General features: G+C 37.5%; 1 protein-coding gene across 2 annotated transcripts in view; it reads right to left on the bottom strand.

Annotated features, from left to right (window-relative positions):
- The window catches only part of dnaaf9 (dynein axonemal assembly factor 9), a 149,866-nt gene that overhangs the window by 76,004 nt on the left and 47,384 nt on the right, over nucleotides 1-26,478 (bottom strand). For both annotated transcript variants that reach the window (XM_063047127.1, XM_063047128.1), the window contains 9 exons: nucleotides 25,799-25,946; nucleotides 22,413-22,494; nucleotides 22,287-22,323; nucleotides 19,050-19,134; nucleotides 17,561-17,637; nucleotides 5,306-5,350; nucleotides 4,509-4,554; nucleotides 2,801-2,912; nucleotides 620-690 (listed from right to left, as the gene is read on the bottom strand). In XM_063047127.1, coding sequence (XP_062903197.1) covers nucleotides 620-690; nucleotides 2,801-2,912; nucleotides 4,509-4,554; nucleotides 5,306-5,350; nucleotides 17,561-17,637; nucleotides 19,050-19,134; nucleotides 22,287-22,323; nucleotides 22,413-22,494; nucleotides 25,799-25,946 — 703 coding nt within the window. The remainder of the gene's footprint in view (nucleotides 1-619; nucleotides 691-2,800; nucleotides 2,913-4,508; nucleotides 4,555-5,305; nucleotides 5,351-17,560; nucleotides 17,638-19,049; nucleotides 19,135-22,286; nucleotides 22,324-22,412; nucleotides 22,495-25,798; nucleotides 25,947-26,478) is intronic.

Genomic DNA, 26,478 nt, shown 5'->3' with positions numbered 1-26,478 from the left:
GAGGTACATACATAAGATGAATACACACAGTCTTTCTCCCCAGGGTTGAGGAATCAGGAATTAAAAGGTTTAAGGTGAGAGGGAAAAGATTCAATAGGAACCTAGGGGCAGAACAAGCTGCTAGAGGAAGTGGCTGAGGCAGGTATAATGAGAATGCTTAAAAGACATCTACATAGGTACGGTACATTTTCAGGAAAGGTTTTAACGATCTGGGTCAAACACAGACAAATAGGACTAGCGTAGATTGGTATCTTGGTCAGAATGGATGAGTTGGGCTGAAGGACCTGTTCCTGTGCTGCATGTCTCTATGATTCCACTCCTAAAACACACTTCAATTTTCTGCTCATCTTACCAGCTCATTGATGTCATTATCTAGCTGAAGATTACATTCCTCATTATCAGAAACATCATCAGTATTTTTGTGTCATCTGTTAAGTTACTAACCAGTTCTCCTACATTCATTATCCTAATTATTAAAGAAGCTAACAAACAACAGAATTCCCAACAACAAGTACACTACTGGTCACAGGCTTTCATAACTGCATACCTTTATGAAGGCTTTAACATGCGTGAACAGAGGATTTTCCCTCATAAAGGCTGGTATAAACAACTCACTTACCATCCAAGAAATGTATCGAGGCACAGTTGCTGACAGAATCAGGTAGCTGCTGTCTGTAGACATAGAGCCATCTACAGGAAACAAAGTGGAATAACAGCTTGTTATTTTCTAAAATTGCCCAGATCAGTAAAGGTACAGCCATCAAATTAAAAGAACTGTGACAGCTTGGATATACAATTAAAACCAGAAATAATAGCAGAGTGAACAGTGCAGAAGTCAGTAAAGGTGGAAACTATTTCCTTTCTTACAGAGAATTCATAACAGAGACCTGAGAATACACAAGAAAATGTAAAATTTTGCCGATGGCATGAAACTCAAATGTAGCAACCGTTAGGAAGATACGAAGGACAGATAAAATGCGCAAGCATAAAGTAGAAGTAGCAACACAGAGTTTTGAGATTAATTTGTGCAACAGGAATTTATTTAGACCAAGTTAGTTCCTAAATGGTTTGGTATAAATAACCCTCCCCACCACTGAGCATATTTACAAGGAGCATGCTCACAGGAAAGCAACATCCATTATTAAGGAACTCAGCCTCCCGCCCCCCCCCCCCATCCAGACCATGCTCTCTTCACACTGATGCCATCAGGAAGGAGCCCGAAGTCCCATATCAGCAGATTCAGGAACAGTTATTACCCCTAGAGGCTCTAGAACCAGGAGGACAACTGCACTCACCTCAACATTGAACTGATTGCACAATGTACTCATTCTTAAGGACTCTACTTGTGTTCTCAATATTTATTGCTTATTATTTTTTTCTCTTATTTGCACAGTTTATTGTCTTTTGCACACTGATTGTCTGTCCACCTTTGTCATGTGTCTTTTTCATTGATTCTGTTGTGTTTCCTTGTATCTGCTATGAATGCCCACAATAAAATGAATCACAGGGTGATATGTGATATATTTGTACTGTGATAATAAATTTACTCTCCTTATTTGGCACTGCAAGGAACAGCATATCTTCAAATGTGGTGAGTGCTGCTTTTCTCAGATCTAAACTATACTGAGTGAAAAGATCCTTCTTCATCCTCACTCTAATTCTCCTTCACAACAATTTCTCTCTAGTTATTCACTATTTTCTCAAAGGAAATCTCCTTCCTGGTAACCCTATCAGGCCCTCACATTGTTTCAGTAAATATTCCCTCAGCCTCCTTTGAGCTATGGAACTATTTCTTTGTAATGGGAATTCTCACAGTAGTTCTCCTATTTTCTTATGGCATATGATGAAGCCATTTGACTCGTCTGCAGCCTCACAGAGCAATCCCACTCAATTAATTATGTCCATATAGTAGCTTTTTTTTCCAGTTGCACATCAACACGACAGGAAGTCTCTAACCTCCAAATACACTTGAGGTAATGTAGTAATGAATTAACTGACCAACTAGCAAGTCTTTGTGATGTGGGAGAAAACTACAGCACTCAGTGGAACCCATCCAACGAAAGGAAGATTCCACATTAAAAAGTACCAAAGGTCACTGAAGTCATAATGGAAGAACACCACAGGGAAACAGCACTACTGTTCCAATCTAACAATAAGGTTTTTATCTTCCAGCTGAACTCTAATGTTATCCATCTTTCCAGTGATGCAGTAACCAGAATTATTCAGTCAACCTGCTGCCAAATAATACTATACGCAATTCTTGCATGACTTTAAGCTCATACAGTTTAAATTTCTCCTACAATTTTCATTTTACCACTTGTTTTTGTATATACCTTTCTTTTGCTTGCCATCCTCAAATACATTGCCTGGCAGCTCTCCGGATTAAATTTGTCACTTCTCTTCCTAACCAACAATCTACTGATAATTTTCTACAGGATAAAGTCTTCTTTCTCACTATCAATCCAATCACTTTTTTTTCCCCCAACTTCAAATTTCTCCCTGAAATCTCTTCATGAAATGCTGGGTTTTCCCAGTATTATACTTTTAGATTTCCTGCAAATTTTCAGTTCCATGAGGGTTTTAAGTGTCCTCTATCTTCAATCTGTCAGTAGAATAGAATGGTTTTAAAGCCAATCTGCTAGTTTTATGATCAACGTACTTACTTTTTTTAAATTCCAGATTACTAAGCAAATTTAAACTACACAGCTATCTTGACAGGATTCAGATTGGCTGTACCATTACCACTAATCATTCACAAAGTAGGATGAGAAATCAAGTCACCTGAAATGAAGATACTTACCCTTTTCTTTCACAAATATCTTAGATTCTATGAATGATTCAGAGAAAACTATTGATCCTAGAGTCCCTTTTGCTCCTGTTAGATCTGGAATGTCATAAACAGTCATTGATGCCTACAACAAAATGGAAATAGAAAGCATTCAGTTAAGCAATCTCAAATCAAGGTTAGAGTCAGGCACAATTTACTAATTAGAGCAATGGAGCACGAATTTATTTTCTATGTATGGAAACAGACACTACAGCGATCCTCCTATATCAGCTTGATCTGCAAAATCTACATCTATATTGTCAAACAAAAGTAGCCTTTTGGGGGGGGAAGCTCATGAAGGTAGACAATAGGAGATGGGGATTCATTTCCATGGATAACTTGAAGTGCAGAAGAGTAGCAAAAGTGAAGTAAAATCCGAAAATACTGTTTATAAATGTCATCAGAAATAATGCTAATCAAGTACTGGAAGATGCATGCAATTGCTTGAAAGATATTCAGATACAGAAAGCACAGGTAACTTCAGAAGAAAAAGATTAACAGACAGACTTCTAAATTAAGATATATATCAAATATGCATGAATACACAGCAAATAAACATATTATTTCAGAAAAAAAGCGAAGCATGCACAGGAATAATGGTCACAGTCAATTTCAAACTAGAGGTCAAGTTTTCAAACTCAGTGAAATAAAATTATATAATAGCACAAAGAAAATGACAATAAGGTTGTCTGTTCATTTAATAAAACCGATTTATTAAAACTGCCATTAACAACTCCATAATAAGGTTTATAGATTGTGTTTCCCTGTTTTTTGGAAACATGTCTTTTTAAGTCTCATCTTTGTTACTCTTAAGTCTTTTGTTGTCTTAAACTGGCCTAACAATTTTGTATTTGGAAGTTCGAAAGATTATTGGACTTTATGTAGAACAGATATTTACAGCTTCTAAACAAAATCAGTGCCTAAAAATAATAATGAGAGATTGGTCAGACAGGGCATACCATCTCTGAAAAACTGCTATTTGCATTATTAGTCTTTATTTTAATGAGCAAAAATTCCAAACACTTTTTTTTGTACTAATAGCATCCAAGATGGATTTAAACCAGTAAGATTAGAAGGCAACTTACGAGGTAAGTCATGCTGCCATTTCGCCTAGAGTTGTGTATTAGACTTATATTTCCTTTAAACATAGTGGGAGGCTCTTCCACTTATCCAATCTATACTGTTTCTCAGATCAATCCCACTAATCCCATTTGTGCACCAATTTAGCAAGAGCACTGACACCTTATTGTAGTGAAGTCGCCAATTCATTCCTGGCTTCAACATCTTATGAATTTTAAGATTGAAGTCAAGAATTAATCAGAGGTTAGATGTCAGTGGGATAGAATGAGTATGATCAATCAGGACTTTATGAATTAAGTACGTGGGATTTCATGTTATTTCATTGCATCTTCAATGCAATATCAAAGACGTGCAGCTACAGAACCTTCCACAATAGTAAAAACAATGAGCATGCAGTTCAGTACTTGAAGGGTTGAAATAAACTCTGATCATTAATTGTCTCAAGTGTTGACAATCTGAGAATGGTAAATCCACAGGGATTTGTTGACTTTAAAATGTCACTGTTGCAGTTCCTTTCTGAACCTTTTATCTTAAATCTTTTAAAACATACTACAGCTCTCAATAAATGTCAGGGAAAAGTTTGACTTCATGTATGACTTACGGTTTTAATGAGGAATTTGCTTAAATGGCTTTCCAATGGGATGATTCTAGAAAGAAATTACATTAAAAGCTATGAGAAATAATTCACAATCTGAAAACTACAATTAGTGTGTAATTGGAACCTTTTTTTTATATTATTAGAATCCACTCACACTTCTTTACAGTAACGTGTCCCAAAGTTTACCTAAGCAAAGCAAATTTATTTGAAAGCAATTCTAGTTTCAATTTTTACCATAACCCATTCGACATCAACAAGCGAATTAACCACCATGAAATTTAACAGAGTCACAAAGCACAGATGCAGGCCCTTTGACCTAACAAGTCCATACCAATCATGGTGATGACATGATTGTCAACTATTTTTATGACTCTTCCTTACAGATGGGTGCAGCGACAAATTAAACTGGAGGAAAAGGCATCACATCGAGTCTTGAACTTGTATCACATGGCAACACTTGCAAATATCTGCCTCAGCCAGTTTGCCAGACAAATGCTTATACTGTCTTAAACCCTTAAATTGCCACACTTGACTTTAACAGGTGCTAGTATGGACTACATTGCAGTTCTCAGCTTACTATGACCAACCTTCAAAATACAACCCCTACATTGTGTGTGAAACTTAATCACACAGAAACAATAGTAACTACTGTACATTTAAATCAAGAAAGCAAACTGCAGAACAAAAGTTAGGTTTTCCACTCAAAGCTCAGGAGTGAAGTCATGTAGGCCAAAATCCTGTATGCATAAACCCATCTAAAGGTTTTTGAAAACAATACCAAGCACAAAATCACTACTTACCTTGCCTGGCTATTCACAGCTTCAATCTGAAAGGACAATTTTGATCTATTGGAAAAATAAGAGATAGCAAAATACTTAACTTAAAGAGCTCAGGTTTAAAAAAAACTACATAGAACCACAAACAAAACTTCTAGCTTAACCAAAGTCATAAATTGTGCCTGAATGACAGGCATCTTTTAATATAATGGTCACAAGCAAAAATACTGAAGACATTCTTGCAGAACACTGAGGCAGTCTACAAGAAGAGTCAGAGCCGTCTCTATTTCCTGAGGAGACTGAGGTCCTTTAACATCTGCCAGACGATGCTGAGGATGTTCTACAAGTCTGTGGTGGCCAGTGTGATCAAGTTTGCTGTTGTGTGCTGGGGCAGCAGGCTGAGGGTAGCAGACACCAACAGAATCAACAAACTCATTCGTAAGGCCAGTGATGTTGTGGGGATGGAACTGGACTCTCTGACGGTGGTGTCTGAAAAGAGGATGCTGTCCAAGTTGCATGCCGTCTTAGACAATGTCTCCCATCCACTACATAATGTACTGGTTGGGCACAGGAGTACATTCAGCCAGAGACTCATTCCACCGAGATTCAACACAGAGCATCATAGGAAGTCATTCCTGCCTGTGGCCATCAAAGTTTACAACTCCTCCCTTGGAGGGTCAGACACCCTGAGCCAATAGGCTGGTCCTGGACTTATTTCCTGGCATAATTTACATATTACTATTTAATTATTTATGGATTATTACTATTTAATTATTTATGGTGCAACTGTAACGAAACCCAATTTCCCCCGGGATCAATGAAGTATGACTATGACTAAAATTGCAATTTCAAACATAAATCCAGATTATCATGTGCATCAGAGAGCGAAAAGTTGTTTTGTTGTCAGTGGCAAAAAGGGGCTGACATGAGTGTTCAAGAACCATAAATAATGCAAATTAGGATAAAGTGCTCTACTGATACTCAGGAGGTCAGGTCACATCCATATACAAACTTTATTAGAATAACTGAGAAAAAGGAGCTTAAAATTTCATAGCTGCTCCACTCATGCTTTTCCAACTTCAGGCTAATGGACAAGCCACAACCAACTTTCAAGAAGATTTTAACCCTAACTCTAATAGGAGATAAATAAGTGACCATCATTCAAGCTTTAATTTTTGAACTTTTGTTGAATTGAATATTCAGAAAAACCTGGAAGGTATTATCAAAGTCGCACATTAATTAACTATGCTGTCTCATGGTTCCAGTGACCTGCATTCAATTTTGAGCTTGAATCAGTGGACTTCCGGTAGCGCTCATGGAGTGAAGTCGCGTTCTTGACTCGCTCCATTACCTCTGAGTTTTTTTTCTTCTGATCAGCTATATTTTAATTAACCATTAAGGCATCAACTTTTACAATACTTTGAAACAAATTGGGCTCTTCGATAACTGGATGCGTTTAAGGTCTGCTATGTCTAAGAATGGGAAAAACGGGAAGGATGGCAAACCTCCGGTTAAACCGAAAGGTATTGATTTCCCTCCGACTGAACCACCGGTGACTTTGAAAGCTATATCAGAGTTAATTCAAAGGGAAATTTCAACCTCTGTTACGGAGCTGATTCGTGCGGAAATTTCAATTAATTTCCAGAAAATTGCCGATTCAATCGATAAGATACAAACATCTATTACGGAACATCAGTCGGCTATATCTGATCTTCAAAGATCCACGCAACAAAGTGAGCTTAAGATGGGGAAAATCGAAGAAACAATTAATGTAATGAAGAAGAAACTTGACTTTCTGACCTTTAAAAACTCTGACTTAGAATCTAGAATGCGACGGCAGAATCTACGAATGATCGGGGTGTGTGAAGCTGTTGAATCTGATAACCCTATGAAGTATTTTTCTCAACTTTTAAAAGATGCATTTCCTACTGTATTTCCTGACCAACCACCGTTATTGGACCGTGTTCACAGAGTTCCATCATACTCGCCTAGGTCAGATAAACCTCGACATGTTATTTTACGGTTTCATTACTTTCAAGACAAGGAGAAACTGTTTCGATTCATTCGATCTAAGGGTTTCATTGATTTTTTGGATCTTAAGTTCCGATTCGTGGAAGATTTCAGTAAACCAGTCCGGGATCAATGGGTTCGTTACAGATCTGTGATGTCGGAACTCTACAAGATGGATTTAAGACCAGCGCTGCTTTACCCTGCACGTCTAAGGATTCGCACGTTGGATGGAGCCCTCCGTTTTTTTGACTCTCCATCGGATGCCCAGAGTTATCTGGATCAATTTTCACCTTCAACATCTTAATTGTAATTTTTTAACTATCTCCGCTGATCGGAGGCTGTGAATTTGTCGGTCTTAATTTTTTTTGCCCTATTTGGGCAGAAAAGTTTATTTTTGATTACTTAATATGGTTGCTAAACTTTCTTTTTAACTGCGTCATTTCTTTCTTTTTTCCAGGGGATTCTGGGTGGTTACTTCCTTATTGTCATTTTACGTATTTCCTTTGTGGCCTTAAATTTTGTAGTTTTTTTTAAATCTATTTTGTTTTGTAGGTTTTTATAACTAGTTTATGTTAATAATCTTATTTTTTTTTGTTGTTCTGTTTATTCATGGGTCTGGGGTTTATTGCGGTTTTTTTTAAATATATTTTCTGGCTTTTATTCTGTTATGTGCTTATTTTAATTGAGTTATCTTTTTTTTATTCTTTTACTGTTTTATAATCAGCTGATCTTTTTTATATTTACACTTTTTTTTTAGGGAGCGTATACCGGAAGTCATAGGGGTAGCTTTAGTGCTTGCTTCTTTCGGGCTGGTCTGAAAAGTTAGATTTAGCTTTGGGGTTATGGGATGGGGGGTGGTGGGAGGGGCTTCACGTTTTAGTTTCTTTCTTCTTGGGCTATATACATTATTGAAGTATTGGTTGCGTTCTTCTTCCCGGTATCTCTTGTATGTTCTGTTCCCTCTCCGGGTTCGTGGGTCGAGCCTATCGTCAATCCTCCTTGTTGTGGGTTGACTTTAGGGTTTATGGAGTCTATTATTAATTTTGTCTCCTGGAATACTAATGGTCTTAATCATCCTATTAAAAGGAAAAAAGTTTTTAAAGTGTTCCGGAGACTTAAAGCACAAATTTTATTCTTACAAGAGACCCATGTGCGGAGGGGGGACAGACTACGTTTTTTTAAATTCTGGAAGGGACAACAGTTTCATTCGAACTCCAATGCTAAGATTCGAGGCGTCTCTATTTTTATAGACTCCTCAGTTACTTTTATACAACATGATATTATTTCTGATCCGAATGGTAGATTTCTATTGGTTAGTGGTTTACTATTTAATAAAAAAGTAGTTTTGGTTAATGTTTATGCTCCTAATATGGATTGTCCGGAATTTTATAAATCATTATTTAATCAGTTTCCGAATTTGAATGAGTTTTCATTGATCTGGGGCGGAGATCTTAATACCTGTTTGTCTCCAGCTTTGGACCGTTCGGCTCCTTTACGGACCTTACCTAACAAATCTGCAACTTTGATTAATTCATTTCTTTCTGATTCTGGGTCGACGGACATTTGGCGCTTTTTGCATCCTCAGGAAAAAGATTTTTCTTTTTTTTCACATGTTCATCATTCCTATTCAAGAATTGATTATTTCTTTATTGATTCTCGTCTTATTCCCTCAGTGATTAAATGTGATTATGATTCTATAACCATTTCGGATCATGCTCCACTTAAGCTTTCTATTAAAATTCTGGCGAATATACAAAATAATAGACAATGGCGTTTTAATTCGCTGTTGCTTCAGGACTCGGACTTTGTTAACTTTATGAATGAACAGATTGATCTTTTTTTTTACAATTAACCATACAGAGGATATTTCTGTTAACACTCTTTGGGATACTTTTAAAGCTTATATTCGTGGTCAGATTATTTCGTATTCCGCTGCTTTGAGGAAGAAGCAGAAGCAGGAGGAGTTGGTAATTGTGGACAAGATTAAGGAAATTGATAAGAAATATGTTATAGCTCCTTCTGAGGAGTTATATAAACAAAGAACTGAACTTCAAATGGAACACAGTTTATTACTCTCGTCCTCGATTGTAAACCAATTAAAGAAAACAAGAAGTGAATTTTATGTACGCAGTGACAAAATTGGTAAACTGTTGGCTAATCAATTGGTCTAATTATGCTAAATATCAAATTAATCAGATTTATAACCAAAATGATCGACTAATACTTGATCATGTGGGGATTAATCAAACCTTCTGTGATTTTTACTCTTCCTTATATCAATCAGAGTCTCCTCGAGATTCTAAATATATGAATGATTTTTTAGATAATTTAGACTTCCCTGAGATTTCACAGGATATGGCTTCTATGTAAGATACTCCTATTACCATGGATGAGATTAAGAATGTTATTTTCTCTATGAATTTGGGGAAAGCTCCTGGCCCTGATGGGTTTACCGTAGAATTTTATAAATGTTTTGCTCCTTCATTAATCCCTTGGCTCTGTAGGGTTTTTGAGGCTTCATTGAAACTTGGTAAACTTCCTGAATCTTTTAATAGAGCGTCAATCTCTTTAATATTAAAGAAGGATAAAGATCCTGCTTAATGTGCATCTTATAGACCAATATCTTTATTAAATGTTGATTCTAAAGTTTTTTCTAAGTCATTAGCAAATAGATTAGAAAAAGTTCTTCCCTCTATTATTTCGGAAGACCAAACGGGTTTTATTAAAGGTCGTTACTCTTTTTATAATATTCGCACACTGTTAAATATTGTTTATACTCCCTCACAAAATGTTCCTGAGTGTGTTATCTCTTTAGATGCCGAGAAAGCTTTTGATAGAGTAGAATGGCCTTATTTATTTAAGGTGCTTGAAAGGTTTAATTTCAGCTCGAAATTTATATCCTGGATTAAACTCTTATATTATTCTCCTGTGGCCTCGGTCCGTACTAACTCTTTAAGCTCACCTTTTTTCCCTCTTGTTCGAGGTACTCGACAAGGCTGTCCTCTTAGTCCCTTATTATTTAATATTGCATTAGAACCTCTTGCAATTGCCATTCGAGAATCTCCAAATATTACTGGGATAACTCGGGGCTTAAAGTCCCATAAATTATCACTCTATGCTGATGATTTACTTTTATATATTTCTAATCCTCAAAACTCCATCCCGGCTGTTTTAGAGTTATTAGCACAATTTGGTCTTTTTTCAGGTTATAAATTAAATCTTAGTAAGAGTGAACTCTTTCCGATTAATAAACAACATCCCTTATATTATAAATTTCCATTTAAATTGATTAATAATTATTTTTCATATCTTGGGATTAAAATTACTTGTAAATACAAAGATTTATTTAAGACTAACTTTTTACCATTAATAGACCATATTACTCAACTTTCATCTAAATGGCTTCCTTTATATTTAACTTTGATTGGTCGTATTAATGCATTTAAGATGTTTTTTTTGCCAAAATTTTTATATATATTTCAGGCATTACCAATCTTTGTTCCAAAATCTTTTTTTGACAAAGTTGACTCTAAAATTTCTTCATTTATTTGGCAGAATAAAAACCCGAGACTGGGTAAAATACATTTACAGAAAGCTAAGAGAGATGGAGGCTTAGCATTACCTAACTTTAGATTTTATATTGGGCAATTAATATTCGACATATGAAATTCTGGTTACTGGACCAGGATATACTATCCATTCCTAAATGGGTAGTATTGGAATTACAATCTGTTCAGGGTTTTACACTTGGCTCTATTTTAGGTTCCTCTCTTCCTTTTGATTGGAAACGCCTTAAACAGGTGTCTAACCCGATAGTTAAATATACCTTGCGTATTTGGTTTCAATTCAGAAAATTTTTTGATCTTAATCAATTTGGGTTAGCGATTCCTATTTTAGGTAACATATTTTTTCCTTCCTCTTTTACGGATCGTGCTTTTCAAACTTGGAAGACTAAGGGTATTTCACAGTTTTTGGATTTATTTTTAGATGGTTCCCTTATGTCTTTTGAACAATTATCTAATAAATATAACTTATCAAGAATACATTTTTTTAGATATCTACAAGTTAGAAATTTTCTAAGTACTATACTTTCTTCCTTTCCAATGCTTCCTCCTACATACATTTTAGATACTATAATCAACCTTAATCCATGTCAGAAAGGTGCATCGGCTATGATTTATAATATTATTATGAAACTTAGGAAAGCTCCATTTGATAAGATTAGGGTAGATTGGGAACAGGAATTGGGGTTTACCATTTCTGTGGATGACTGGGGGCAGATTTTACAATTAGTCAATACTTCCTCTATCTGCGCTAAACATTCCCTAATTCAATTTAAAGTTGTTCATAGAGCACATATGTCCAAAGATAAATTAGCGCGCTTTTATTCTCATATTAATCCTTTTTGTGATAGATGTCCGGGGCAGATAGCCTCTTTAACTCATATGTTTTGGTCTTGCCCTACTTTGGAAACTTTTTGGACAGACATTTTTAATATTATCTCCAAGGTATTGAATATAGATATCTCTCCTCACCCTATTACTGCTATCTTTGGACTACCTAAAATTTCCAGTAATCTCTCCCCTTCAGCCCGTAGAATGATTGCATTTCTTACTTTAATGGCGAAAAGATGTATCTTACAACATTGGAAAGAGCTTAATGCTCCAACTACCTTTTTTTGGTTTTCTCAGACGATATTATGCTTGAATCTGGAGAAAATTAGAAGCAATCTTTATGACTCCTCATTTAAATTTGAACAGACTTGGAGATCTTTTATTCAATATTTTCATTTAATGTAATATATACCCTTCTTGTTTTTTTTTACTGTTTTTAATGGAGGTCGGGATTGAGGACGTGATTTTAAGTTTAACTCTGTTTGGTTTCAAGTTAGCCCATTGCTTTGCTTTGCTTTTAGTTAGTTGCACGGTGGGTTTTTTTTGGGGGGGGGTTTCTTTTTCTCTATTGATATATATATAAAATTAGTATACTATTATGTTACCTTGGTATGTTATGTTTAAATTACATTGTTTGTAGTATTTTTTTGTATTAATATCTTCTGTAATTTTATTATATTCTAACAATGTATTAGTGTCTATATGGCTTACCTTTTTGTATACTTATTTAATAAAAAGATTTAAAAAGAAAGAATCAGATAAAGCAGGATCTCCAAGTGGCTGCCACTTCAATTCTACTTCCCATTCCGACCATGGCCTCCTCTACTGCTGCAATGAGGCCACATTGAGATTGAAGGTGGGGGTCAACTTCTGGTAATTGACCCCCACCTTCAGAATTCCCATTCCCCTCTCTCACCTCATCTCCTTACCTGCCCATCACCTCCCCCGGTATTCCTCCTTCTTCCCTTTATTCCATGGTCTTCTACCCTCCCCTATCAGATTCCTCCTTCTCCAGTCCTTTATTTCTTTCATAGAACATAGAATAGTACAGCACATTACAGGCCCTTCGGCCCACAATGTTGTGCCGACCCTTAAACCCTGCCTCCCATATAACTCCCCACCTTAAATTCCTCCATATACCTGTCCAGTAGTCTCTTAAACTTCACTGGTGTATCTGCCTCTACCACTGACTCAGGCAGTGCATTCCACACACCAACCACTCTCTGAGTAAAAAAACTTCCTCTAATATCCCCTTTGAACTTCCCACCCTTTATCTTAAAGCCATGTCCTCTTGTATTGAGCAGTGGTGCTCTGGGGAAGAGGCGCTGACTATCCACTTTATCTATTCCTCTTAATATCTTGCACACCTCTTTCATGTCTCCTCTCATCCTCCTTCTCTCCAAAGAGTAAAGCCCTAGTTCCCTTAATCTCTGATCATAATGCATACTCTCTAAACCAGGCAGCATCCTGGTAAATCTCTTCTGTACCTTTTCCAATGCTTCCACATCCTTCCTATAGTGAGGTGACCAGAACTGGACACAGTACTCCAAGTGTGGCCTAACCAGAGTTTTATAGAGCTGCATCATTACATCGCAACTCTTAAACTCTATCCCTCAACTTATGAAAGCTAACACCTCATAAGCTTTCTTAACTACCCTATCTACCTGTGAGGCAACTTTCAGTGATCTGTGGACCTGTACCCCCTGATCCCTCTGCTCCTCTACACTACCAAGTATCCTGCCATTTACTTTGTACTCTGCCTTGGAGTTTGTCCTTCCAAAGTGTAACACCTCACACTTCTCCGGGTTGAACTTCACCTGCCACTTCTCAGCCCACTTCTGCATCCTATCAATGTCTCTCTGCAATCTTCTATCAACTGCCCAGCACTTCACCCCTCCCCCTCTCCAGGTTTCACCTATCACCTACCATCTTGTATTTCCTCCTCCCCTCCACCCCCATCTTCTTGATTAACTTATCCTCCCCCCGCCCCCCCCGCAGTCCTACAGAAAAGATAAGATTTTTAGCTCAATTAGCTACAATTTACTCCACAGGCAAGTGACAAAAGAATCAAAAGGAAAAAGATGCAGGAGAGAACAAGTTGTAAGAGATAACAAGAAATAGAGAAGGAATGCAGTATGTGGGAAGTCAGGGTGAGCACAATTGTCCCTGATGACTACACCTGTGAAAGGTGCATCCAGCTGCAGCTCCTGACAAACTATGTTAGGAAATTGGAACTGGATGAACTTCGGATCATTCGGGAGGCAGAGGCAGAAATAGACAGGAGTTACAGGGAGATAGTCACCCCTAAGAATCAGGAGTCAGGTAGCTGGGTGACCTGTTGTTTACACCGTTAGTGGTAAACAGAGAGTGAGAGGTGGAGAATTTCTTAAATGCATTTATTTTAATGCTAGGAGCATTGTAAGAAAGGTGGATGAGCTTAGAGCATGGATTAGTACCTGGAAATATGATGTTGTAGCTATTAGTGAAACATGGTTGCAGGAAGGGTGTGATTGGCAACTAATTATTCCTGGATTTCGTTGCTTCAGGTGTGATAGAATCAGAGGGACAAGAGGGGGAGGTGTTGCATTGCTTGTCAGAGAAAATATTACAGCGGTGCTCTGGCAGGATAGATTAGAGGGCTCATCTAGGGAGGCTATTTGGGTAGAAATGAGAAATGGGGTGTATTATAGACCACCTAATGGGGAGACAGAATTGGAGGAGCAAATTTGTAAGGAGATAGCAGATATTTGTAGTAAGCACGAGGTTGTGATTGTGGGAGATTTTAATTTTCCACACATAGACTGGGAAGCCCATACTGTAAAAGGGCTGGATGGTTTGGAGTTTGTAAAATGTGTGCAGGATAGCTTTTTGCAGCAATACATAGAGACACCAACTAGAGAAGGGGCAGTGTTGGATCTCCTGTTAGGGAATGAGATAGGTCAGGTGACGGAGGTATGTGTTGAGGAGCGCTTCAGGTTCAGTGATCACAATGCCATTAGTTTCAATATAATCATGGAGAAGGATAGGTCTGGACCCAGGGTTCAGATTTTTGATTGGAGAAGGGCTAACTTTGAGGAGATGCAAAAGGATTTAGAAGGAGTGGATTGGGACAACTTGTTTTATGGGAAAGGTGTAATAGAGAAATGGAGATCATTTAAAGGTGAACTTTTGAGGGTACAGAATCTTTATGTTCCTGTTAGGTTGAAAGGAAAGGTTAAAAGTTTGAGAGAGCAATGGTTTTCAAGGGATAGTGGTTCAGAAAAAGAGAGGTATCTACAATAAATATAGGCAGCATGGAGTAAATGAGGTGCTCGAGGAATATAAAGAATGTAAAAAGAATCTTAAGAAAGAAATTAAAAAAGTTAAAAGAAGGTACGAGGTTGCTTTGGCAAGTAAGGTGAAAATAAATCCAAAGGGTTTCTACAGTAATATTAATAGAAAAAGGATAGTGAGGGATAAAATTGGTCCCTTGGAGAACCAGAGTGGACAGCTACGTGTGCAGCCAAAAGAGATGGGGGGAGATTTTGAACAATTTCTTTTCTTCAGTATTCACTAAGGAGAAGTATATTGAATTGTGTAAGGTAAAGGAAACAAGTAGGGAAGTTATGGAAACTATGACGATTAAAGAAGAGGAAGTACTGGCACTTTTAAGGAATATAAAAGTGGATAAGTCTCCGGGTCCTGACAGGATATTCCCCAGGACCTCGAGGGAAATTAGTGTAAAAATAGCAGGGGCTCTGAAAGAAATATTTCAAATGTCATTAGAAACCAGGATGGTGCCGGAGGATTGGCGTATTGCTCGTGTTGTTCCATTGTTTAAAAAGGGCTCTAAGTGTAAACCTAGCAATTATCGGCCTGTAAGTTTAACATCAGTGGTGGGTAAATTAATGGAAAGTATTCTTGGAGATGGCATATATAATTATCTGGACAGACAGGGTCTGATTAGGATCAGTCAACGTGGATTTGTGCGTGGAAGGTCACGTTTGACAAATATTATTGAATTGTTTGAAGAGGTTACTAGGAAAGTTGACGAGGGTAAAGCAGTGGATGTTGTCTATATGGACTTCAGTAAGGCCTTTGACAAGGTTCCACACGAAAGGTTAGTTAGGAAGGTTCAATCGTTAGGTATTAATATTTAAGTAGTAAAATGGATTCAACAGTGGCTGGATGGGAGATGCCAGAGACTAGTGGTGGATAACTGTTTGTCAGGTTGGAGGCCGGTGACTAGTGGTGTGCCTCAGGGATCTGTACTGGGTCCAATGTTGTTTGTCACATTAATGATCTGGATGATGGGGTGGTAAATTGGATTAGTAAGTATGCAGATGATACTAAGATAGGTGGCGTTGTGGATAATGAAGCAGGTTTTCAAAGCTTGCAGATAGATTTAGGCCAGTTAGAAGAGTGGGCCGAAAGATGGTAGATGGAGTTTAAAGGTGATAAGTGTGAGGTGCTACATTTTGGAAGGTCTAATCAAAATAGGACATACATAGTAAATGGTAGGGCGCTGAAGAATGCAGTAGAACATCTAGGAATAATGGTGCACAGTTCCCTGAAGGTGGAATCTCATGTGGATAGGGTGGTGAAGAAAGCTTTTGGTATGCTGGCCTTTATAAATCACAGCATTGCGTATAGGAGTTGGGATGTAATGTTAAAATTGTACAAGGCATTGGTAAGGACAAATTTTGAGTACTGTGTACAGTTCTGGTCACCAAATTATAGGAAAGATGTCAACAATAGAGAGAGAGTACAGAGAAGATTTACTAGAATGTTACCTGGGTTTCAGCACCTGAGTTACAGACAAAGGCTGAACAAGTTAGGTCTTTATTCTTCGGAGTGTAGAAGGTTGAGGGGGGACTTGATACAGGTATTTAAAATTATGAGGGGGATAGATAGAGTTGACGTGGATAGGCTTTTTCCATTGAGAGTGGGGGAGATTCAAACAAGAGGACATGAGTTGAGAGTTAGAGGGCAAAAGTTTAGGGGTAACACGAGGGGGAAATTCTTTACTCAGAGAGTGGTGGCTGTGTGGAACGAGCTTCCAGTAGAAGTGGGCTTCCAGTAGAAGTGGTAGAGGCAGGTTCGATACTGTCATCTGAAGAAAAATTGGATAGGTATATGGACAGGAAAGGAATGGACGGTTATGGCTGAGTGCAGGTCGGTGTTCGGCACGGACTTGAAGCGCCGAGATGGCCTGTTTTCATGCTGTAATGGTTATATGAATGCCAGGATGGACCATAAGACATAGGAGTAGAATTAGGCCATTCAGCCCATCAAGTCTGCTCCACCTTTCCATCATGGCTGATTTTCTATTCCTCTTAACTCCATTTGCCTGCCTTCTCTCCATAACCTTTGAAGCCTTTATTAATCAAGAAAGGATTGCATGGGCCAAAAAGAATCCTGTGTCATAAATAAGCAGATTTAGTCAGTCACAATCCATAGTTAAAGTGGGAAACATTTATAAACTTCTACAATGGAGGAACAGATTCAAGAAGCTAAAAGGTCTGCCTGTTCCCATTTGATATGTTATGCCTGCCACTGCTTTTTCACGAGAGTAAGCTTACTTTCAGTTCAGATTCTTCTACCCTCATCTGCTTCATTTATCAGGAATTATATGAGTATTTTTAAATATGTAAATCTTATAGGAAAATACAAGGAAAGAATGATGATAGTTTCAGCTGGAAAGGTAACATTAACATATGTCCCAAATATGTTACTATTACTTGCTGCATATTCTCTGATTCAATGAAGAAAACATTGTAAACCAAAAAAAAAGATTTGATGCTGTGCCGTCTGTCAGCTCTTGATTGAATAGACACCCTGTAATCTTACTGCCATTCTTATTTACAAAATTAAAGAGCACAATTATATCTCATACCTTAGGATAGCTTTATAGTGACCAAGACCATAACAATCCAATGTTGAGAGAAAAACATCTTCAGCCATTTCTTTGGCCTACAAAGAAATATGATGAATACATTTGTGACTCAAAAGACAAAACTTTACAAGGCGACATACAAAATCTTTCATGCTTGATCTTTAACATGGGACAGTTTAATTTACTTTACAAAATTAGTACAGAGCAGGCTTATCAGTCAAACTGAGGGTTGGAAAGATGATGAGAAGCCAGCAAAGGCTCAGCATGCACATGGATGACTAGTGACGGAGGAATCAGGGTTTAGTGAAAGTTACAGACAAGGATAAAAATGTTGCCTACATCACATTTAGAGGGCATGTGACCAAAAATACATAAATTTGAACTTTGAACCAAATGGTTGTATTAGTTATGACATGGAAGTGGTCCAAAATTCAATTCAGTTGCAATTGCCAGAGTGGAAATTATATTAGTGCTTTGGGAACTGGGTAATTTATCTTTCTAATACAATGGTGGTAAGCATAATCATTCATTTACTTCTGCTGTATTTTATATTAAAACATGGCAAAATATTGAATGGCAGGCAGTGTAAAATATTGTTATTTAAAATGGCATGGCATTGGCATATAGTTGAACAATAAATTTCAAGATTTAGAAATCAAGGTTTAAGCTGTGTACTGCAGTTAGTAGGGAGAAGTCTGTCATTCAAGTACTGGATAACAGATGAGCAGTCTGATAATTTAGAAATAGTGCATGGAATCAAGAGATGGCAGCAGAGGGGTTCTGGATGTCATGAATGTACAAAATGTCACTAACCATGTGACAGTTAAGAGATTCTTGGATAGGTACATGGATGAAAAAAATGAAGGTCAATGTGGGAGGGAAGGGTTAGATAGATTTTGGAGCAGGTTAAAAGGTCAGCACTATTGTGGGCTGAAGGGCTTGTACTGTACTATGCTGTAATGTTCTATGTCTACATTAATTGGTCATTCTTCTTATTTCTGTTTGTTTGACTTTGCCTGCCACATTTGCCTACAATAGTCACTACAACTGCAAAAGTTGTTGACTAGGCAGAAACATTTGGAGGCAATGAGCACTCCCAACACATGTTCTTCCTTCCTTCCTTCCATCACTTTCAGCTGAAATACAGTACTTGTCCAGAAAGACGAACCACACCGTGTTCACAGACTGAGGATGAAACAGCTGCAAAGAGTTCCAAGGACATGGTGTTCACATCCAGGGAAATAAAGTGAAGCTTGAAAGGAATCAGGGTAAATGCACTCTCAGCATTTCTATATTTTCCATAGTATTAAGCTGAAAATTTGTGAAACCAAAGGAATATTCATATATTAATAGCATAGTGTCCCACATGGTGAGTATCAGAGCATTTTGTTAAATTCTAATGGCTATAGTTAATACACCAACACCCACACCCAAGTAGTCATAAATATTGGATTAACAGTTGAAATACAATTTTATAGAAATCACTTACCATTTTTATGCTGGGAGTTTCTACGTAGCATTGAATGCTAGCCAACACTGCTTCTACTACAGCAAAGTAAATCTGTGGCAGCACCCTAAGAAAAACAGACCATTCAAAGAGTTAATTGCTTATTCACGCTCTCGTCTTGGACAATAGCCTCCATCACATTTCCAACAACCACAAAACATCGGAACATTTCTTGTTCGTGAATTAAAAATAAAGAGTCATCAGGCATGAACAAAAATTACCCGTTTTCACAGCGACTCCACATGGAATTTCTATATTTACAGTCTAAAAGATAAAGAATGAGTATTTTTTGATTATATCCGAGGTAACTATCACTGTAAGTACACTAGAGCAAAACCTATAAATAAGAGACATCAGGAACTGAGATTGCCCAATTTCACCTTCAAAATTATGCAAACTCAGCAACAATTTACATTTCTCTATCCTACATTAACTTCAGTGCACCGCAAAAAAAAGGAGAAAATGCAACTGAATTTTATGCAAGTTTATTGAAGACTTCTTGGCAAGTCTGAGTGAACTGAGATTATTTGAGAGTTAAGGTACAGCAGGTCAAATAATGAGGTGGAATGGATCATGCAATCTTCTTCATCAAGTCAGCACAGAAATTGGAAGTCTCATAATTATCTACCCTGAGAACACTGAACACAGATACACAGAATAGACATTACTTCCTAAAGGAACAGCTCCTCAAAGATATAGATCCATAATTGCTGCCAAGGTACCAAATACAATGGCAGGTTCAAAGGAAGAGAAGCTGCCCTTATGAGCAAAGTCCATAAAGACCACACAGCCAGAACTTGGCTTGACTCAGGAGCTCCATGAGGTATATCTTTAAGTATGAGAGACCCACAAAATTACAAAAGATAACTTAGATCTGGTAGTTACAATGAGAATATTAATTAACATTGTACAAGGATCCCATAGGTGAAACTTGCAGCATTAGAGAATTTCTAACTTCAATTTAGTGTGACAACCTATAAATCGTACAAGTCCTTGGGCAGATTTGGAGAAGGTGTTTCTTTTTGAAAGAAAACTTAACATTGAGAGTCACTATTTAAAGATAAGGTTCACCTATTTAAGATGGTGGTAATATTTTTCCACTTAAAGGGTCATAAATGTTTGAAACAACTACAAAAGATAAAGGAAGCAGAAGCTTTGAATACACTTAAGTGTGAGGTGGACAGGTTCTTTACAAGCAATCAAATGAAAGACAAATGCAGAATTTAGGCTTCATTCAAATCCGTCATAACCTAAGTGAATGGCAGAGTACCCCCAAAGGGAAAAGCACCATATTTAATTCATATATTTGCATGTAAACCTGAAATCTAACGTCCAGAATTCCAGAGATTCACTGCTCACAGAGAAGAAATTTCTTGCACATCACTTTTGAATAACTGATCCCTCATCTTGGAACCATGTCCCTTTGGGAATCTACCATTACCCTGCTGCAACCCCTCTTGATCCTATGTGTGTGAATAAGGTCATCCATCATTCTGGACTCCAAGGAATAAAAACTCAAAATATTTACCCTCTCTTCATTAGGACAGCACTCATCCCAGACATTAACCAGCTCAATCTCCTTTGGCCTCCAAAGATATTATATGAGTTTTAAGTGAAAGAACCAAAATCATGCACAGTATTCTAGGTATGGTCTCACCAGCATCCAAAACATAACCTCCTTATTTTCATACCGGCTTGACCTGATGAAGTGTCCTGGCCTGAAATGTCAACTGTTTTTAATCCCTTTCCATAGATGCTGTCTGACCTGCTGAGCTCCTCCAGCATTTTGTGTGTTACTCCTCATTCTTAAATTATGCCTTTAGCTTTTATTCCTTTGCAATAAAAACCAACACGCTTTTTACCTTTACTTGTTGGAACTACACTTCACTCATTTAGCCTCCATCAATTTAGATAATAATCTATTTTTGTTTGCACTCAAAATGGACCTCACACTGCCCTCAAATTAAAATCCATTTACCAGGTTTGCTCTTGACGTGAGTTGGCAACAGCACACGACGACCTACCAATGCTCACCACTAAAATCGAGGCGAGAAGACTGCAACTAGCGGGGCACTGTCTATGCCACCCTGAGCTACCTGCCAGCCCAGTCATCATATGGGAGCCCAAGCATGGAAGGATGAACCCTGAGTGCCCTCCCAATACTATGATCAACACGCTCCTAGAAGACAGCAGCACGGTAATGTAGATGAACTGAACACACTGACGAGGCAGAGGGAGAAGTGGAGAGTCCGTCATCGTGCCTGACACCAGCCCCCTAGGCCTGAGTCAACGTAGTAGTAGCAGCAGCGCCAGGTTTTTACTGAATTCCTCAACATCCTGTCGCAGAATCACATTGCTCTCATTAAAAACGTACCCTTCCACACATTTTCATCTACAAACTTGGAAACCTTACATTTTGTTCACTCCTCTGGTTTATTAACATAAACAATAAAAAAAATTAAGCCAACAACCAATCCCTGGGGTACTCTAGTAGTTACAACCCTTCAGCCTGAAAAGGCTCCATTTATTTCAACTTGTATCTGTATGTAAATACACTTCCTCCTATACAAAAATTCCGATACATTTCCTCCAATACAGTTACTGTAACTTGCAAATTAACACACAAGCTTCTGATTTAAAATTCTCAACTGAAACCTGAATTGGATTCTGGGCAAATTAACAAAAGACAAGCTGGAATTTCAGTTCTTTGCATGACAAGAAACTATTTATCTTTCATATGCTATGCTTTGATTTCTAATGGAAAAATATATTATAGATACTGAGTGCATTTCTTTTCGGCAGAATAAATACACATACACCAAAATATTCAATTTTGTTTACACAAAAACCAATTAGCAACTTTTAACAGACAATAATTACATCAAGTTGCAGATATTTAATCCAGACAGACAGCTTCAATATTTCAAACTTCCAACAGAAAAAGCTTCCTATTCCACGATTTGTTCCAAGGTTATTAAAATAGGCCATTGCAATAACAGGTGGTCATTTCGAAATGTAACAAAGAAAACCTTCTCATCACAAGTGTTTGTGAATCTTTGGGATACTCTGCACCAGTAGTGCACTGTGGATTTTCACTATTTAGGTATGGTCAAGGGGGCCAAGTCCATTCCTGTTTCATCTTCTCATTCAAATATTCCTGAATTTATTATTCATACATTTACTTTTGAACATGGCATAAATTTATGAAGTCAAACTTACAATAGCTCATCAGTTTTCCGTTGATTGTTGTCTTTGGCTGCAGAATTAATTAAAGTTTGTATTAATTTCAGTTCTGATCATTTTTATAAAAGAAACTGCATTGTTTTTCTATTAGTATTAATTTACCCATGTAAGGTACATGAGTGTTTCCAAAGAAGTACGTCCTTGAGCATGCCAAAGGTCCTCTGGTAGATGTACACTGCACAACCTGCATGGTACAAGAAAGATACTGCATGTAATTTCTGCAAGTTTGAAATCACAACTGATAAATATCTTACAATATTTTCAGAAAAATATAACATGGCAGCCAATTTGCATAACTTTGCTAGTGTAACATGACCAATTTAGAGCCAATTCGCATTTCACTCCAAACTCTAGACTAGTATTTTACTGCTGCACAATCTATCAAACTAAATTTTAAACTGAAGGCCCTGGTGCCCTGGCCATTATTCTTTGATTATCTGCTCATTATTTTTCTGACAGTTTCCTGTACATAGTTAGATGTTGCACTTCCTGCATTTCTCCAAAAATAGAACCGTGACTGCATGAGTAGGATCAGAAATAGGAGCAGGAACAAACCATCTGAACTCTTGCACTTGCTGTGCCACTCATTAAATTCATTGCTGATGTTTTGCCTCATCCCTAAACTCCTCAACCAACTCCATATCCTTTAATATTAAAAAATCTGTCATTCGTCTATTCAGAGATGGAACCTCCAACACCTAAAAGGGTAGAAAATTCCAAAGATTCACGACCCTCTGGGTGGAGAAGTTTCTTCTAATCTCTGCTTGAAAGACTACTTCTCGCCTGTCCATTTCACTCCACGGAAGCTGCCTGACCTGCTGAGTTCCACCAACATTTTATTTTTTGATCCACAGTACTTCACACCCCAGCCACAGAAAACGTCACATCGATCCTATCACACACCAGAAAAATTTTTCAATTTCAATAAATAATCTCACATTCTTAAATTTAAGGGAGGGCAAGTCCAGTCTGCTTTATCCTCATAAGACAAGCCCACCAAGACATCAAATCAACAAGCTACAAATCAATCTGCAGCACACATACAGTTGCCTGGTTGCCTTTGCAATTGCCTGGTTTTCTGCATTAATTACTCAATATGGTCTGATCTTCATCTAAGTCGCAAAAATAGACAAACACAATCTGTCTAAACTAATGACACACAAACAATTATACTTCTTCGTGTCAATACTCAGTACACTATTTAAACAATCACAGTCTAGGCTGGAAAAAATGTGAACCCTTCTATTTAATAACTGGTAGAACTTTCTTTAGTAGCAATAATCTCCACCAAATGTTTCCTGTAACTGCTGATCAGACTTACACAACTATGAGGAGGAATTTTAGACCATTCCTCCATACAAAACTGTTTCAGTTCATCAATATTTCTGAAATACTTGCATGACAGTCCTCTTCAGGTTATGCCACAGCATCTCAATTGGACGAAGGCCTGGTCTCTGACTTGGCCATTCCAAAACACAAATTTTCTTCTTTTTAAGCCATTCTATTGTTGATTTACTCTGGTGTTTCAGATCACTGTCATGTTGCATCATCCAACTTCTCTTAAGCTTCAGGTGACTGATCACTACCCTGACATTCTGTAAAATATCTTGACACAATTTTGAATTCATTGTTCCCTTAATGATTGCAAGCTGTTTAGGACCTGAGGCAGCAACATAGCCCCAAACCATGATGCTCCTTCCGCCATGCTTCACAGTTGGGATGAGGTTTTGCTGTTGGTGTGCAGTGCCCTTCTTCCTCCAAACATAGTGGGGTGGATTTCTGCCAGAAAGCTCAACTTTTGTCTCATCTGTTCACAGAACATTGTCCTAGAAGAACTGTGGAGCATTCAGGTAGCCTTTGAAAACTTGAGAAATGTAGCAATATTTTGTTTTGGAACAGCAGTGGTTTTCTCAGTCGTATCCTTCCATGAACACCATTCTTGTTCAGTGTTTTCCTTGTAGTGGACATATTAACAGAGACTTTACTAAAATTCTAGAGATTTCTGAAGGTCTTTTGCTGTTACTCTTGGGTTCTTTTTCACTTCCTTCAACATTGCACGTTGTGCTCTTGGTGTGATTTTTGCAGGATGTCCACTCCTAGGGAGAGTAGCAACAATACCGAATCTCCTCCACTTGGAGACAAGTTCTCTTACAGTGGTCTGAGGAGCACTCAGAAATGTTTTTGTAGCCTTTTCCAGCTTCATGCATCTCTACAATTCTTCCTTTAAGGCTCTCTGAAAGTTGTTTTGATCGAGGCATGGTACACATAAACAGATCTCTCGAGAAGAGGCTATGTCAGTAACCTGACTTTCTGTATCATTTTTTTTGTGGGGCAACCTTCAGTTTCATCTTATTGATTGGAACAGCTGACTCCAAATCGCTTTTGTCGAAGGCATTACCCCAGAGGTTCACATGCATTTTTGAACCTAGACTGTGACTGTTTAAATGATGTACTCAGTATTGATGAAAAGCACAATTGTTTTGTTTTACTAGTTTAGGCAGATTGCATTTGTCTATAATTGTGACTTAGATAAAGCAGACCACATTTTATAAGTAATTAATGCAGAAAATCATGCAACTTGAAAGGGTTCACAAACATTTTCTTGGAACTGTACATGTTCCTTGGTTAGGAAGACCAGTATATCCCAAATGCAGTCTCATTTGGCCCTATACAGTTGAGGTTTAAATATGCCAGAATATTGTTTGTTTTGTGCTCTGTGTTCAAGCCTTCCCAACCCCCACCCCTCCCCAATTAACCATCTTTCAACCTTAGTCAACAGAAATAGGTCAATAGAAATAACTATGTAATCAAAGGAATATGTCCCAAAGAGACTTACTTATTCATATTTCTCTTCTTCCATTACCCAACCTTCAATCCATGCCAGTTTATCACCAACTAAATCAGACTTGAATTTATTTAGTAGTCTTTTACATGACACCTTTTTCAAACTCTTAAAGGTCCAAACACACATCAACTGTTCCTCCTTTAACTATTCTGCTAATTCCAATCTCAGTAAACTGTCACAAAATTTCAATTCAGAAATCCATGATGACTCAACCCAATCCTATTACTATTTTCCATAAGTCATATTGCAGCTTCCTTCAGCACATATTTCAACATGATCCTACAACTGGTGCCAAACTGTATGGGTAAAATTTTACAAGGTGACTGCCATCTCCACAGCCACCTGCTTCAAAACTTCAGGATGTTTATAAACAGAGGCCATGAGACACTGTTCTCTCTTGGATTGTCGCAAAATTTTACACTTATTGAATGTGATCAGCAAGATAAAAAAATTCTCTACCTATACACTTACCTCACTTCTATATAGAATAAAAGCTACACATAGAAAAAAATCTTTGGGAAATTGAAAAATATTTATTTATTTGACATACAGCACAGAATAGGCCCTTCCAGCCCTTCAAGCCACACTAGCGAACATACTTAACCATATTAAAACATGACAAATGAGAAATGAGTTGCAATACCATATGCCTGGCAGTGCCTCCTCTGTTGTTTGTGTTTCTAACAAGGTGACCTTCAGACGGAAACGTGAAGCTGTATGAGTTCAAGTTTTCTTTCGTTGAGTGACAACCAAAGAGAACAAAAGGCTGCTGATGAGTGCTGAATAAGGAACTGAAAAAAAAAACAGGATGCAAAACCAACTTCAGCACTTGTAGATCAACTTCATAAAGTGCAAACTATATTATTTATCTATGTCAAAATACTCAAAGGATTACTATATAACTTGAAACTAGGACACTGATAATTTATGGTTAAAGAAGTAAGTTAACATTCTATTTATTGAAACAACTTTTCCAGAATTCACTAAAAACAAGCATGAATATGCCTTAATATACCACATTCATAAATCTATTTTACTATTTAATAATGATCTCTCAACTGCCTCTCCATAACATCACTAAAATAATAGCAGGCTAGTAACAAATTGAAATAAGAAACTACATCAAGTATTGATACATAAATCTGTATTGCATTATTTTGAAATATTGGTGTGTCAAGAGCTGGTCTACTGATGGTACAGAATCACTATGCAACACTTTCAAATTACATTGAATAGACAGAATCTGCCCAAAGATTTTTATCTGCAACAGTGACAGTTTGACTCCTGGACAAATTCCATAAAGGGACTTTTATAAGCATCAAG

Source organism: Mobula hypostoma, chromosome 4 (assembly GCF_963921235.1).
Source record: "Mobula hypostoma chromosome 4, sMobHyp1.1, whole genome shotgun sequence".
Lineage (NCBI taxonomy): Eukaryota > Metazoa > Chordata > Chondrichthyes > Myliobatiformes > Myliobatidae > Mobula > Mobula hypostoma.
The sequence above is the reverse complement of the archived record's forward strand: the minus strand, read 5'-3'. Positions and strand labels throughout refer to the sequence as shown.